This window comes from Cydia pomonella, chromosome 26, assembly GCF_033807575.1.
Source record: "Cydia pomonella isolate Wapato2018A chromosome 26, ilCydPomo1, whole genome shotgun sequence".
Taxonomy (NCBI): Eukaryota; Metazoa; Arthropoda; class Insecta; order Lepidoptera; family Tortricidae; genus Cydia; species Cydia pomonella.
In genome coordinates, this window is record NC_084728.1 from 114,617 (window position 1) to 131,630 (window position 17,014).

The 17,014-nt window shown below is 38.8% G+C and overlaps 1 protein-coding gene across 1 annotated transcript; it reads right to left on the reverse strand.

Moving 5' to 3' along the window:
• Positions 1-580: 580 nt before the first annotated feature.
• Positions 581-16,901, reverse strand: LOC133531845 (uncharacterized). The gene is made up of 15 exons (XM_061870240.1): positions 16,149-16,901; positions 14,683-14,852; positions 13,772-13,916; positions 12,899-13,038; positions 12,241-12,381; positions 11,465-11,543; positions 10,269-10,323; positions 9,222-10,046; positions 8,616-9,052; positions 6,177-8,178; positions 5,317-5,522; positions 4,245-4,346; positions 3,072-3,182; positions 1,564-1,855; positions 581-624 (listed from the first exon to the last, which is right to left on the reverse strand). Exons 1-15 carry the CDS (start codon positions 16,185-16,187, stop codon positions 581-583), a joined length of 4,788 nt encoding a protein of 1,595 aa, XP_061726224.1. The 5' UTR covers positions 16,188-16,901.
• Between the last annotated feature and the right edge of the window lie 113 nt (positions 16,902-17,014).

A 17,014-nucleotide genomic window follows, 5' to 3' on the forward strand; every position in this document is an offset into this window, starting at 1 on the left:
ATACTGAATTTTGACTCTTAGAAACTCTATACATCTCTAAAGATAATTTGATAAAAATCATTTAGTTCTGACATTTAGAGATATTTACACCTCTAAATAATTTTTGAATTTATTTTTGTATCTGTTTGTGTTTTTATTATTCTCTTTATTTCTCTTTCTTCTTAGGTTATGTTTTTTACAATATGGATATAAAAGTAAAATATAAAAATACATCAAAAAATACTATACAAAACACATATAAACACATTGTAAAAAACTTAACCTAGTGTGCCGCCAGCAGCGGGGCAAGGCCCAAGCTGCCGGTGGTCAGGGCCGCAGAGAGAGGAACCGCCGCACTATCCGCGCCGTGTCCAAGATCACCGCCTTCTGCATCTGACCCTTGATCCAACCACCTAGCGAGAGTCTCTCAAGGTGTTGGTCGAGACTCTTCGCTATGAGACCGTTCGCTGAAACGACTATTGAAAAATGAAAATGTTTATTTGGGTAACAAATAAATTACAATTATAATATAATGGCTGGAGTTTCCTAGTAGATGAATATATACATCTGTGTCAGGAAACCCCGCTCTTCCGTTTGAGGTTTACAATAACTGTTTCCTAAATAAACTAGGTACATATTTGCAAACTGAAATTATGAATTTGTTATGTTAATTAGTTTATGTACTATGAACTATGAGTGCATAATGACAATTTCACATTACATGTGTATGTGTGTGTGTGTGTGTGTGTGTGTGTGTGTGTGTGTGTGTGTGTGTGTGTGTGTGTGTGTGTGTGTGTGCGCGCGCGCGCGCGTGCGTGCGTGTGTGCGTGTGCGGATGTGTGTGTGTGTGCGTGGGAGATTGTTGGATAATTGTTTATTTTGAAAAGCGTATAACGTGTCCTTGTAGTAAAGCCTCTGTTTCATCATAGTTTAGATTTTTAAGCCACTGCATAAGGTTTTTTCTACAATCAAAAAATGTCATCGGGTATATATTTGTTTCCGTGTTAACTTTATTGTACAGATAAGCGGATTGGTATGAGAACTGTCTTTTTGCAAAAACGGACTTGCAGGCAGGTGAGGGCGCTATATTAGTGTTTCTTCTACGATTTTGGGTGACGGGTTTATAGTTAAGTGTCTTGTGTAGCTTCAGTAGTATATGCAACTATTGGGACAATGATCGTCGAATCAACATCCCACATGGCGGTTATCTCATGAGCCAAGTCTAGGTACTTGCTGGACTTGTCCTTCTCAGCTTTCACGAGATTCTCATCAGTGTTTTTATTATTATTATTATTTTTTTTTTTTTTTTTTTTTTTTTTTTAATAGCCTATCTTGTGTCCCACTGCTGGGCAAAGGCCTCCCCTTTTTTCCGCCACTCATCACGGTTTGAAGTATGTTCCCGCCAGTCTCTGCAAAAAGCGTCGAGGTCATCCCGCCATCTCTTTTTTGGTCTGCCTCTGCCCCGGCTAACCTGCGGTATCCATTCGGTAGCCAATTTGGCCCACCGATCCGGGTGCATACGGCAGACGTGTCCTGCCCAACCCCACTTAAGCTTAGCGGCCTTAACACCCACATCTATAATACCAGTTCTGGAGCGCAGTTCGGTGTTCCTAACTCGATCGGTTCTCCGAACTCCTAGTATGCTGCGCTCCATTGCTCGCTGGCAAATCTTGAGTCGGGACTTCTGGGCTTCCGTTAATGACCAAGATTGGGCGCCGTAGGTTAGGATAGGCAGGATACACATGTCGACGAGTTTGCGCTTTAGTGTCAGTGGAAGGTTGCCCTTCATTAGTGCCTTCATGGACCAGAAGCTCTTCCAGGCATTTTCGATGCGTCGGTCGATTTCTTTAGACTGCCTGTCATCGAAGGATGCTATCTGGCCCAAGTATATGTATTCGTCGACATATTGGATATCTTGCCCATCAACCTTGACTCCACGTTTCGCGCCATTGGTCATTAACTGGGTTTTGGCCCTGTTCATTTCGAGTCCAACTTCAAGACTTGCCGTGCTAAGGTCTTGTAGCATTTGTTCTAGATGGGGTGCAGTGTGGGAGAACAAAACTATGTTATTATTTATATGTTAGTTTTTTTTGTAATTCGACCTTTACAGACTTTATACATCTCTCAGTAATAATAATATTCTACTTAGTTTTTTTTTAAACAATAATACTTTATATTGCATTAATATTTTCAATGAATTGTATTTTATAATTGTTGATGTGCCTGTTTTTGTTTGTATGTAAATTCCATGTTGACGTATAAAAGTGCCCTTGTGGCCTATTTGCTGAATAAATGTTCAAGTTGAGTACATATTGCATTTCATTCTCTTCACAGTAAGAGCCTCAGGGCTCTAACGAGTGCGAGTTTTAAACCGAGATGCGACTTAGAGCCCCATTCGTATTAATGAGATTTACGGAAATTAGGTAAATATAATGTTCAGATTCAGACCAACGGGATAAGTTCGCCTTTGTTAGTTGTATGTTACTTTTAATATGTATTTTTGTACAGTAAAAAATTTACTACTACTACAAATATTTAACAGTCGCTTTTCGGTGAATGATAACGTGAAGGAACCGAATGAATCCCGATGAGGTCCACTTTCCCCTCCGGGCTGGATCGGATGGCAGTCGCTTTCGTAAAAATTAGAGACTGTGCCAATTATTAGGATTACGTCGCCGAGCAGACCTTCCAGGCTTCCCGAGTGAGCCATAGCAAAATGAGGAGAAATGTGATGACGAGACATTTTGGAAGTGGTACATTTTATGCACTCTAAATTAATGTCTAACAAGCAGAAACGTCTGCGAACCAATGACGAAACTACTGCCTCGGGTGAAACTACTGCCTCGGGTGAAACTACTGCCTCGGGTGAAACTACTGCCTCGGGTGAAACTTAAACTCACGGCCTCTGGTTTCTAAACTTAATAGCTTCGTCCGCATACGTTACTGCTTGTTAAAAATTGATGAATTTCCGATACGACTTGCAACTCCGTACTCTTCGTAGCCGTTTAAGCAGTGTAATTTTTCCACTTTTCAATATATTCTAAGCTTAATTATTTTATTATATTTATTTTCAAGCATTGAATCCAGCTCACCTGTGCATGTATGGGGTGCAAGATGCCGGTGCGCAGGCAGTACAGGCGCAGCGCGGCGCCCGCGGCCAGCAGGCGCCCGCACGCCGCCGCCGAGCGCACCGCCACCAGCATCTGACGTACCATACGATCCATTACGATATCGTCATTCTTCTACCACACCAGCTGGTAAAGGCTCTCTATTGTTCAAAGAGTTGTTTCTTTATATTGACTGGTAGAATTGGGTACTTCAAAGTTTTTTGTAAATTATATCAATCGATCTTGATTTTCCTGAGGATCAAATGTCTATATAGGACTCATGGCAACGCAAAGGTCAGAAATGAGAGTTAAAGTCTGACGCTCGCACTCGACGACTGAAACGTCTCTAACAAAATGATATTGTAATGTACGTTACGTTACACATTACATTAGTCTGTTAAAAAAATTGCTTATTTGACCCTGGAATATTGCATTTCTGTATTTAGTTGCCATACAATTTATATTTAAATATATTGTAAGGAATCGAATGGTACCATTTTCTTTTTGAATGTAAAAAAAAAATTTTGAAGACTTTGGAGCCTTGTATTTTTTTATAATCTCAATATTTCTTTTTAAAATCCACTTTTTTTATAATGGATGGCTCATTAGAGTTCCGTACCCTTTTTTTCGACACAAATAGTGTTTTTTTTTTAATACCACGTCAGTGGTAAACAAGCATACCGCCCATCTGACGGTAAGCGATCACCGTAGCCTACGGATGCGCGACTACGCGTTGCGTATTTACTTTGAAATTAATGTTTCTTTACCTACATCTTTTATTTTTTAAACAATATACTACGAATTGAAAAGGGTATACTAGGAAAACTTGGTGATTAAAATGTAGAAAAGTAACTGGAATCAAGATAGTTTGGCTCAAGTATTCGGTAAAACGGGCTTCTCATTGTTTTATTACCCTATTGTTAGAGAGTCATTAGCGATAACATTCACCGGTGCAAATAATATACCGTCGCCTATACATTACAATATACACGATGCTTCAATGGAATTTCAACTTTCGAACAAACAAAATGGCATTTCTATTGTCTCGTAAAATTTTTGAACATATATATATGTATATAACCCAATTATAAATAAAAGTACACTCAAACTTCCCTAGCAATGATGTTGTACGGTGGGCGGCTCAGGTTATACACTCACCATGGAATATGTAAGTGGATAGTCGAAAAGCTTCTGGTACAGTCGGTCTCGAAACAACACGTTCGCAGCCGCTTTAGCATCCTTGCAGTGTTCGTCCGGTGTCTGCAATCATATTTATATTTGAGATTGTTAGTAATATGATATAGTTTGAGCGCTGGTGGGCTAGCGGTAAGAGCGTGCGACTTGCAATCCGGAGGTCGCAGGTTCAAACCCCGGCTCGTACCAATGAGTTTTTCGGAACTTATATACGAAATATCATTTGATATTTACCAGACGCTTTTCGGTGAAGGAAAACATCGTGAGGAAACCGGGCTAATCCCAATAAGGCCTAGTTTACCCTCTGGGTTAGAAGGTCAGATGGCAGTCGCTTTCGTAAAAACTAGTGTCTACGCCAATTCTAGGGATTAGTTGCCAAGCGGACCCCAGGCTCCCATGAGCCGTGGCAAAATGCCGGGACAACGCGAGGAAGACTAGTAATATGATATAAATAGCGCCCCACCCCGGCTTCGGACGGGTTACAACAAACACCAAAACCTTAACAAATTATACTTACACCTAAACCTTCCTCAAGTATTGCTCTATTGATAGGTGACAACCGCATGAAAAGCCGTTCAGTAGTTTTTGAGTTTATCGCGAACATACATACATATAGATAGACGCGGCGGGGGACTTCGTTTTATAAGGTGTAGGGATATTACTTATGCTCATAAAGTAAAACGTTAGGCCGCGAACTGGGTGCAAGGCTACGGCCAGTCTGCGCCCTTATTTATGAATCTGTTGTTCTTTGTAACTATAAAGTACTACGCCATACATTTTCTGAGCAAGACATGACATTTCCTGTGGGCATAGTTACAAAAACAGACTATAATAAAATTGAGCAAAGTTATTGGACCCCTGATGATATTGAGACTCAAGCAAAAGAAAAAATACTAAATTTAATTTTAAAGATATATTGAGATTAAAAAAGACATTGAACGTTGCAAGGACTTCAAAGCACAACCGGTGAAAAAACTTTGCTTCTTTTTGCACTTTCCTTTTTACCAACTTGTCTAGGTAATCGAGGCATACTCACGGGAAGTTGCAGCCGGACCCTCGGCCTAATTGACCATATAGCAGCCACCGGCGGCGGCTTCTGCTGGTCGCTGACCACCAGGTGACCCTTCAGCCGCCATCCCTGCCCTGGACCAGTGCACAGGACGTGCTTGAAATCTATTTTGCGCTCTTTCATTAAATAAGATGGCGAGAGCGGAAACAAACCCCAGTCAAGGATGAGTGAACCTAAAACAGATGGAAAATAATGATACTTCAAGCTCTTAATTATATTTATGAGTTGAGGACTTTAAGAGACTTATATGATAAGGGAAAAAGTAGAAATCCGATTAACAATAAGAATAAGAAACCATTTATTGCCACACAAAATACAATGTTTAATTTGAAAAAAAAAAATAGGCATGCGCGGCAAAAGGAACGGACTCAGCATACGCTGCGTCAGCCATTTTATTACAAATTGACTGCGCAGCGCTGATTTTCAGTCCGTCCCCTTCACTGAACCACATTGATATGACATGCGGGTTAATGGATTTTTTGTTTTATTACCAGAGATAGCTTGTGTATACAATTATAGTACAAAAAAAAAATGCTACAAGTGAATATTTAATATTTTAATTTGGTTAAACGTATGTTAAAGTATATGTAGTTAAAGAATCACTTAAAATGGCAAATCAACTTTTAGACCGTGTCGGTCGGTTTGACGTTTCTAGCATTACCAAAACTGTCTCAGGTGTTACTAAGAAAATACGTTTCCAATTTAATTGGACGGAGGGATAGACGGGTACGAAGAACCCATTTTTGCCATTTTGTCTATGATACCCTAAATATATCAAATAAATATTCTGTAAATAAGCTTTCAATAAAATAAAACCATTCACTTACTATCATTTAACATTTTGTTATTATCCGTCGATGAGTACGTGTACTTATTCGGTACCATTTCAAAAAGATTCTCTACAGGAACCACCTGAAGCAAATCAACCTGTTCTGTAGTTTTCAAACAACCATCACTTGTAGCATTAGTTTCCTCATCCACGTCCATTGTAACGCTGGTGCCGGAGGTACGTTCGGTTGGGGTTTGCTGTGTAATTGTATAATCGGTATAACCTTCGGCGTTTGTTTGAGCTACACTGGTAGAAACGTCGGGGGTAGGTTGGATGATTTGCAATACCGAACCACACAGCAAAGCTTGGTTGGTAACAAATGATTGATTTAATTCTTGGTTCATAGGCATCGGTGTAGGCGCCGCATTAACGCGTGAAACTGGGTTCACTATAAATGGATTAGGTTGTGAGCCAGTTATAAATTGGTTTAGCGGTTCTTGTTGTTTTAGGACGATGTCTTGAAAACTTCGAGCAAGTAAAGTTCCGTCAATCGTTAGACTCGGCTGGTTGACAATTGTTTGTGTTAAAGATAACACGCCAGCCATATTGGCCAATCCCCAGTTTGGTATCAAAATTTTTGGTGTTTCTATATTATGTGTTGATATATTTGGTGTTACTATATTTTGCGTGGGTATATTTTGCATTACTATATTCTGTGTTGACATATTCGGTGTTACTATATTTTGCGTGGGTATATTTTGCATTACTATATTCTGTGTTGATATATTCGGTGTTACTATATTTTGCGTAGGTATATTTTGCATTGCTACATTCTGTGTTGATGTATTTGGTGTCACTATATTCTGTGATGATATGTTTTGCATTGCTATATTTTGTGTCGATATATTTTGAATTGCTGTATTCTGAGTTGACATACTTCCTGTTGCATTCGCTGCTCCTAATTCATTTACTATAGTTATATTCTGTGTTTCTGGAGTTTGACTTTGCATTGTCATATTCTGTGATGATATATTTTGCGTTGCCATATTTTGTATATATATATTTTGCATTGCTATATTCTGTGCTAATATATTTGGTGTTGCTATATTATGTATTGATTCTTTTTGCATCGCTGTATTCTGAGTTAATATATTCCGTGTTGTTATCGCTGATGCTAATTCATCTGCTATAACTGCATTTTGTGTTTCCGAAGTTTCATTTTGCATTCCTATATTCTGCGTTGCCATATTCTGTGTTGATATATTTTGCGGAGTTATATTCTGTGTCAATGTATTTATTTTTGCGATATTCTGTGATGATATGTTTTCCGTTGCTATATTTTGCATTGCCATATTTTGTATTGGTATATTTTGCGTAGCTACATTCTGTGCAGATATATTTTGTGTTGTTATATTTTGCGTTGCTATATTTTGCGGTGCCATATGTTGAATTGGTACATTTTGTGCTGCTACATTCTGGGTTGGTATATTTTGCGTTACTATATTCTGGGTTGATATATTTGGTATTGGTATATTACCTATAGCTGTCATTGTTGTTTGTGTCTGTAGCACAGGTGGGAACATGTTTGTAAACACATTTTGTGTTGCCGTTGTTTGAGGCCAGTTATTTCCTATATTTTGGTGTAGGCCATGTGGCCAGTTCGTATTTGGTTCTTGTAGCATAGGATTCGACATGAAACCTTGCAAAGGAACATTTAAATTCTGTAATTGACCCTGAGAACTTTGACAATTTTGAAGAAAAGCCCCAGTTTGGGATTGCAGCAAGTTAAACTGCGTTGGAGGAATCATTAAATAGTTTTGCTGTAATGCAGGATCGGTTACTGATGAATTCTGATAAGTGTTGCCAACAAGCAACTGTTCCAATAAGGACTTTGGCTCTGATTCTTGTCCTGGCGTTGAAGTGTGTGTCCATGGCGGTGGGACCGAAGGTCGGAACATGGGCTGCAAAGGAGTTCGAACAAAAACTTGTGTCGATGATGAAGGGGTAGATTGATCGTTGTAGGTTGAATTGGGCCGCACTCGCTTGACCATGGTGGCACTCTGTAAGTAAATAATTATTTATTTTACATTCACCTCATAGCTAGAGCTAGTCCACCATGGTAGAAGAATTAGAAGTCAAAATTGAATCAATGGTATTAGAAGCTAGAATTAAAATAGTTTCGTTTCACACAAATCAAACGAAACATAACATAAGAAATTCTGTTTTATTTAATAATTATTTAAATTTCATTAGAGGTAATTTGTTCTAGTATTAGGACTATAGGACGCTTACGCTAAAGGTTATAACTTATAACCGTAAAGCGTAAGAAGAAAGATTGTTATAACCTCAAAGGGTCCCTAAGAATTTTTCTTAGACTCGTGTAATAAATGAATAGATAGTCGCCTAAACTAGACGATCAAATAAATAAATAAATGGTTCATATTTCGCTGTTTTTTATCAAGTTTAGTCATGTTTTAGAAGAAGAAAGTAGACTTACCTGCGTAGGCATTAGCGGCGCAACCTGGGCCGTCAATACACCACGATTGTTCCTCTTCACTTTCTCCATATCCGGCAGTCGAACCCTCTTCCTCCCTTCCCCAACATTCCTACCCCACTCCTCATCCACCTTTCTCAAGGACAGCATACAAGGCTTACATTGCTTTAACAGTGTTTTATTTTTCTCATAGAATGATCTAGTTATATTTTTGTCATGGAACAATCTAGCTTTATTCTGATAATATAATCTACTGTTAGAAGGTGGAGTAGCATTTGTCATTTCTTTCTGCTTCTCATAAAATAATCTGCTGTATGATGTTTTAGAAGATTTTTGGGTGTTGAGAGATTGACTAGGGGATGGTAATGGTTTGTCTAAAGATTGTATTGGGTCATCTATTCTTCTTAATAGTATTAATGGGCACATAAGGAGCTTGGGATCTAAAAAATATAATTATAATTAATAAAAAAAACTATATAATGCAAATTGTGATAAACTTATAAACAACATTTACAGAAATTTTAAATTCAGAACTGAAGTAGGAAGAAAATCATACCTGATCAAAACTATGATAACCTGTAATTTGTATAGAAAAAGACGATATCTTACCAATAGCGGGAATGTCACTTGAGTCTTGACTGGTGGTGCTGATGCTTGTGTCTTTATTCTGCGCTGATGGCACAGCGCAGTATTTAGCCCGTATTTGGTCTTTTAATTGCTCTGCTACTTTGTCAAGGTTATTGCATACAATCGAATTATTTACAATTTCTTGGATATGCCCAACGTTTTCTATTTGATTATTCAAATCAGGAGAAGAACAATTGACGTCATTTTCATCACTATCACTAGATTCTTCTATTTTTACAGGATTATGTCCTTCAATTTCAATTTGTGTATCTTTATCACTGATGTTTGAGGTATTTTGGCAATCGTTCCAATTACTTTCAACTTCCTGATATAAAATTGAATTATTAATATTTTCTTCGCTAATATTAGAGATTTCACTATTTTCATCCGCAACAGTAGCAGTCTCTAGAGCTTTATCAACGTTACCCATTTGAACGTCAATAATGGTTTTAACGTCTTCCTCGTCACTATCATAGACTATAGTTGCATCTACATTATTTAAGTCTATATCTTGCATCGCTTCTATAATGTTTTCCTTCGGACTTGGAGCATCGTCATCAATTTCTATTATTTCTGGTTTAATTATTATATCTACATTTTCGCTAATGTCTTTTTTTGTAGATTGGTTTTTGTTTTGATTTCTATTTCTACTACTTTTCCTTCTGGTATTCTCTGAACCAGTAAGTTCTTTATCAGCAGTATCAATTAGAGTAATATTGGAAGTGTTGATTGGTGCCTCTTTAAGAGCATTTTTTTCAAGTTCGTCGTCATCCAGTAGATCAATAGTCTTTATATATTTTTCTGCATCTACAGGACAGTTATTATTATATTAATTATATTATATTATATAAATTTTATTTTTTTATTTTATATAAATAAGAATGTGTTATTTTATTGTTTGATAAACTGTTTTAGTTTACGAAAGTATTTTTTAAATTTAATTCACAAGTACATAATGACGCATGAGATATACCGGATGATACAAGAAACGCGTCCCGTACACCGTAATTCAGAGCTACGTGTACGCACCTCGTGTGAGCGCGGCGTCCACACGAGGCTCGCCCGGCGCCGGACCGCGCTCGCTCTGTGTACATACAATACATTCATAACACATCTTAACATTCTCAATAGCCTTTATTTACATTTTCAACATATTGCTCGTGTGCTCTGTAGTTTATTAAAATAAAACTATATCTGTATGAAATACATTGTAAGTAGACAGGATTAATAAAAAAAAGTGTATTGTTTACGTTACCACCCAAATTACAGATATGGATAACTGAGCACGACAGACTTTATTTAACTTTTTAAACGTTAGCTATAATATTGAGACTTATTGAGCTTAATGTGGGAATTAGTCGATTTGTGTAATAATGTCCTATAATATGAACTAGATTAATAGTGATATACAGGGGTCGGACAAAAAGTGCGAATGACGTCAAACCACTTATAGGATGATTTCAAATAGTATTTTTGATTTTCATAAACAATTATCACGTATCATTTTTTTTTTTTTTTCACCTTTTTATTAAACGATATCGCCACTTGAAATGAGTAAGTACGTTTTTGACTGACACATTGTCAATCAGATGAACAGTCAGCGTCAAATACTTCGTAGCAGTCAAAGTGGCCAAATAGTTCGGTACACCATACTAAATATATGGTGTACCGAACTATTTGGCTACTTTGACTGCTACGAAGTATTTGACGCTGACTGAACAATAAATTGACTTCGTTATTGTTTAGCTATTGTATCCTCACGATTATATTTAGCTAAAATTTATATTTACTAATATATAAGAAAACGCTCTAAAATGTCATTTTTACTCGAATATTGTGGCAATTTTCCGTTTTTGGAGGTACGTGACAAACACGTATACTGCTAATCTTACCTACTGTTCCCACTTTTGACTATTAAACCTATTTATCTGAGGATCCCACAGACTTGTTCTAACTAATTTCAAATAATTATACCTTATGGTAACAAGTTTCGTGAAATTTATTTTATTCACTACATCACCCTACCACCTGTATTATTAATTCCATGGATTTATTTACGATTATTTTGTTACTTCATTAATACTACTTTGTTACTTGTCACATGTCACACGGAAGTTTAAATACAAACTCAAACATCATCCTGTGTGCAAGATTAAGTACGTCATTTTTACGTCATCCGCACTTTTTGTCCGACCCCTGGTGATATATAATAGTTCGATGGTTACCGTCGGTTCGGCAACTGTCCCCGCCGCCACCAGCCGGCGCCACGGCAGCAGCTCCCTGGAGCGCACCACGTGAGGGAACCTGCCATCAGTTATTAAAGCAGGAATAAGCTGAAATGTATGACACACTACAGAGAGAGTGCCCCGAGCGCTCCCGAGGCGAGGCCGGAGGCGGCAGCAGCCCGCGGCGCGGCGCCGGCGCGGACTTCTTCAGTGTAAGACGTCTACTTCAGTATAATGAAGTTGCCGAGTATGACCTATACACGTATGACGGGTTTAAGAACGAGTAATTGCTTTACAACCACGAATGAAATTTTTTCCGCCATATCAGGGTTGGTCTCATAGAAAAAGTTGCACTTACTTAAAAAACATCCTGTGTGGTAGTGTAACTACTTAAAAAAAAACCGCACAAGTGCGAGTTGGACTCGCGCACCGAGTACAGGTCGGTTCAGTACAATTTTAACTTATTTTTATTTTTTTTTAATTTCATAGTTCTAGGTCAACGGAAAGTACCTTATAAATTTTGATTCCCTTGAGAGTGTCGAAAAGGCCGTATCTTTTTTTTACATTAACATAGAAGCTTGATTTTTTCACAGCTAAAAGGACCTGTAGACCTGAGTATATGGTTTTAATTTCAACACGATACTATAGGGTCTTGATAGACGGACGGATGGACGGACAGCCAGACGGACAACAAAATGATCCTATAAGGGTTCTATTTTTTTCTTTTGAAGTACGAAACCCTGACAACATCAAAAAAATAATATTAAATGTGTTACCTGGTGGCGACGGCCTCGTGTATCGGCACCAGGAGCGGACGAAGGGTGCCCGGGACTTGGGGGGCACATACGCGTTGCCGCGTGTCCAGCTTCAGCTCGTACCAGCGCCGTTGCAGCGCCACTGCCGACAGAACCACGCCGCTGTTCGACAAAAATTAAAATAAACTAGAGCCATAAGCTGAATGGAAAAAAATATCGAACCTGCTCCGTGCTCACAAAATTACGAGAAGAGAAGAGATATTTATTCCTGTGTCATGGATGTTTTCTATGTATGTATTTAAGTATTTGTATATTATATATGTCTGAGTACCCACAACACAAACCTTTATGAGCTTGCCGTGGGACTTAGTCAATTTGTGTAAGAATGTCCCTATACTAGCTATTATTTATGTGCTATTTATTTATATTTAATTAACTACACGAGAATCGGTTGGGAAATGTGACCTTTAGTGGAGAACATCCGAACATACGAAGGCATTTTGTCCAAGCTGAAACCGACTTCGACTGTCGACTTGTGCAACACTTAGGTACTTCTCGTAGTAAGACTGCGCCGCGCGGCTCCACTGTTCGGGTGACACAGCTCCCCCATTTTTTGGTTCTAGTTGGAACCGCTGCACCAACTCGAAGGTGCGCTCTACTTACATCCTGCGACACTTACTTCTTGGAGTAAGACTGCGCCGCGCGGCTCCACTGTTCAGATGCCACAACGCCCCCATTTTCTGGCTCCAGCTGGAACTGCTGCACCAGCTCGAAGGTGCGCTCCAGGGCCGCCAGCTGAGCGCGCTGGTGGAAGCTTGCCTGTACACAGGTTCATGATTTAGAGGGATTTAAACCTGCCTGTGTCAGTTTACAAGATGTCATACAGCCCAAGACATAGTACGACTTAGGTCGATCAGAAACACAACTACGATTAGACTAGATCACGGAGAAGGTGCCCCAAGATTCAAAACATATCCCGTCAACATATCTCATCGGCGATGGCATGATAACTTGGACTCCTCTTGGACTCCTTGTTAAGATACTAGTCAGATCAGCACGGCTACCACTAGTTGGCGTTTGACATTTAAGTTAGCGTCTGCGTGAACTCGATTACTTCCTTCTCTATCGCACCAATGCATTAGTGCGAGCGACATGAACAGCAATCCAGTTCACGCAGTCGCCAACGTAAACGTCAAGTGTGAATTCGTGGTACGGCTACACATGTAGCACACAACCGAGACAAATGGAAGAAGGGAGAACTCTTCCATCGAACTTAGTATTTTAATAATAAAATGTCTAATTTCAACTCAAATTTGTGTCAGCAATTTGTTAGAAAGAGTATAAAATAATATTAAATTAAAGTCTAAGACAATCTCTCTGACAATCAGAGTTACCGTAAATTGTATGAAAAAAAATGAAATGAAAAATATATGTATGTGTAAATAGCGTGTTGGTGAAACTAAATGCAGTGACCACTCTTCATAAAAAGAAACGTCACGAAGATCAAGTGTTAGTAGTAAACTTGTTTGCAAATTGAAGTTAAGGTACTCACCACACTAAGAAGCGGCGTGTCGTATAGCAGGAGCAGATCTACAGCGGCCCACTCAAGAGTAGACAGTCGCTCCTCAGTCGCCGACATGTCGCCGCGCGCTAAATGTGCGCGCAGTTTACGCAATGACGACGCTCGGAAATTGCACCTGCGTACGTCATACAATTCATTGGCTAGGTCTGCTCTATCGCATCTACAATTTACAATGGATTGACAATAGAATTGTCACTATGAAAGGCCTAGTTTTGTCCTTTAAACACACAAAAGAAACTCTGACTACAAGTAATACATGTCCTGGCCCCCGCTCCGTACGAGTCCAACACGGCTCGCTGCCGCCTCAAGCCATTACTCTTAAGCCCCATTAGAGTTCAAGTCTGGCCACAACAGTTTCACACGGACATGTTCACTAGTGTGTCCTCCTCTCTCTCTCCTACTCGCATATTAGTGCGAGCTTACACAGACGTTAGCGAATATGTTAGTTGGACACTGCTTTTTTGGACATTTGGCACTCGTGGTGAGGCTACAGAACTTGCATGAAATTTACGTTACATTACGGTATTTGCATTACGGTTTTTACGGAAGGCAAACATCGTGAGGAAACCTGCATACATCTGCGAAGAAATTCAAAGGTGTATGTGAAGTCCCCAATCCGCATTGGGCTAGCGTGGGGACTATAGCCCGAGCCCTCTCGCGCATGAGAGGAGGCCTGTGCCCAGCAGTGGGACGTATGTATATAGGCTGAATTATTTTTTTACGGTATTTGGTTGATCGGTTGATTTCATTGTACCTACTCTACAGATGCATCGAATATTGCATGTAACTTCTTGAACTGTTTAAATGGGGCTTTATATAAATTGTTGCTATAATCGTCACAGCATACAAACAGAGAAGGAAAAGAAGGATTGAAAGCTCACCACAAGCCATGAACATAATCATGTTTCTTCCCCGCTTGCCTCGCGATGACGCGGCACGCCGCCGCCTCGAGCAACCTCCGCGTTTGCCGCGACGCGCTCGCCGCGCGCGCCGCCGCGCGCATCCCGCATATCACGAGACGCATCAGTTGAAGCTCGGATAGAGAAAGGACCTGTTAACATATAAGATCTTGACTTTGTTAATAATCAACATTTAGTTAATTTAATTAATAATACCTAATAAAAAATTAAGTATTTGGGAGTCCTGATTGAGGAAACCCTTTTTTAAAAATCACATTGAAGCATTGTGCACTAGAGTCCGAAAATTAATATTTGTATTATAAAAACTTTGACCGTGATCAAAATTTAATCACGCAAGTATACTTTTCACTATGTCAATCAATACTAAGTTACTGTATTTCTTCCTGGGGTGTTAAAGCTAAAACAACACTACTAAACCTAGAAAGAGCCGAGAGAGCTGTACTAAAGGTAGCTACTTACCGCCCATTCCTATACCCCACTGAGCTCCTTTATAAAGCATGTGAAGTACTAACTGTTGATCAACTATTTATATTAAGCACAACAGTAAAGCAGCACACCAAAATACCTTTCTACACTGAATATCGTAACAAAAGGGGCTAAGATATTATATGTATAAAAATCGTGCAAATAAAGCACGTATTTTCAACTATATTTTTTTTCGTTTTTGGGCCCATTGTTGTATCACAGGTTAAATGCAAAACTAGACTTATACTCACTTAGATATGCTGGTTGTAAGAATACTCTACGACGCACTCTTCAAAATATGACATATGATGATACAGAGAACTTACTAATTGTCTTATAATTATTACTTAATGTACTTTGATATTGAAGAGAAGTTATTTTGTTAAGGTGATATATTTTTTTATTGTCTACTATTTATAATTATAATTATGTAAATAATTACAAATTAATTAATATTGTCCTTTTCTGCCTGAAACACTTCTAGTTCAGGCATTTGTAAACTTTTCCTTACCCTTAATCCTTTATAATGGGGCTCAACACTATAAAATTAATTATGAAAATTGAACCATGAATAAGACCTAGGAATTTCATAAAGTGGCCATGCAATTTTTACAGCTACATATTATGAGTATACATTTTGGCCAGACATTTCAGATGAAGGCAGCAAATTTAAAATGTAGGCTTTTTCTACTGACATGGTGGGCTTGCACAACGCTCCAGCAGTGGACATATGGTGCTACTTTGTAACCAAGGGTTGTATTGTATATACATCGATATGACTAGTAGAATACCTCCAGAGGGTCTACCATGAATACCGCAGTTTGCAAATTACAGACATCTTTCTCTTTTACTCCAATTAAGGCGTAATTAGAGTGACAAAGAAAGATGCTCGCAAATTGACAACTTCTGTGTTGGCGGTAGGCCCTCAGTTTGGTTTTTCGAAAAGGTTTTTGCCTACTAACCTTCTCCACTTCCGAGGCGGAACCTCGAGACTGCTCCATGGTACTCTTCTGAGGACGCCGCACACTAAGATATATTCACTTTCACTCATAAATATCATTGATAAACGTTAAACATATTTTGTTGATAAACATATTTGGAACAACACGAATTTTCGTAGTGTGTAAGAGTGCAAGTCCTATATTATTTTAGGAACTTCAGCAATGGATAAATACTAGTTAATGTAAGTTTAAGCTAATTGTAGAGCGCTAAATACTAACCGATAATAAATTGAACATAATAAAATAAAATTAATAAAGGGCAGGAATGGGATGGGGCAGGAACAAACTGAGGGTCTAGGTCTGTCACTTTTGACAGTGACATACTCCGAGCTGTTTAAGACAATGTTGTTAAAGCTCTTTCGATCCTAAGTTTAGCAAGTCAGAACTCGGTCAGAACGGTCTGGTCGGGATTATGGAAGTTAGAGGCAAGGAACAGAATCTCCTTAGGCAGAACCGTTGTAATTCCCAAATCTCTCCAGAGTAACGCTAGTAGACAAGGAAGAGAATCTCCATATACCAAAAAGTGTCCGACAAAAACCATAAATAGGTGGCGCTACAATACCTAGAATACTTGAGAAATCTAATTATAGACAGCTCACTTCACTCCGTCAGTAACGCCTAGGTTCTTAGCTACTCTGGAGATATTTGGAACTATTATTTATAGCTGACAGCTGGGCACTTTTGCAACAGTTCTGTTTAAGGAGATTTTGTTCCTTACCTCTACCTTCCATAGCGTCTATGAATGACATGCTTGCTTTGCTTTAATCAGACATATTACCCAATCACTTAATGACAACCAACCTATCTTAGCAGTGTTCCTAGATATA

Coding starts and splice junctions, on each gene's coding strand:
- LOC133531845 (XM_061870240.1), bottom strand. CDS start 16,187: ATGGAGCAGTCTCGAGGTTCCGCCTCGGAAGTGGAGAAG. Junction 9,053..9,221: donor AAGTGACATTCCCGCTATTG/GTAAGATATCGT, acceptor TATATTTTTTAG/ATCCCAAGCTCCTTATGTGC. Junction 625..1,563: donor CGAACTGCGCTCCAGAACTG/GTATTATAGATG, acceptor TCATAATTTCAG/TTTGCAAATATGTACCTAGT.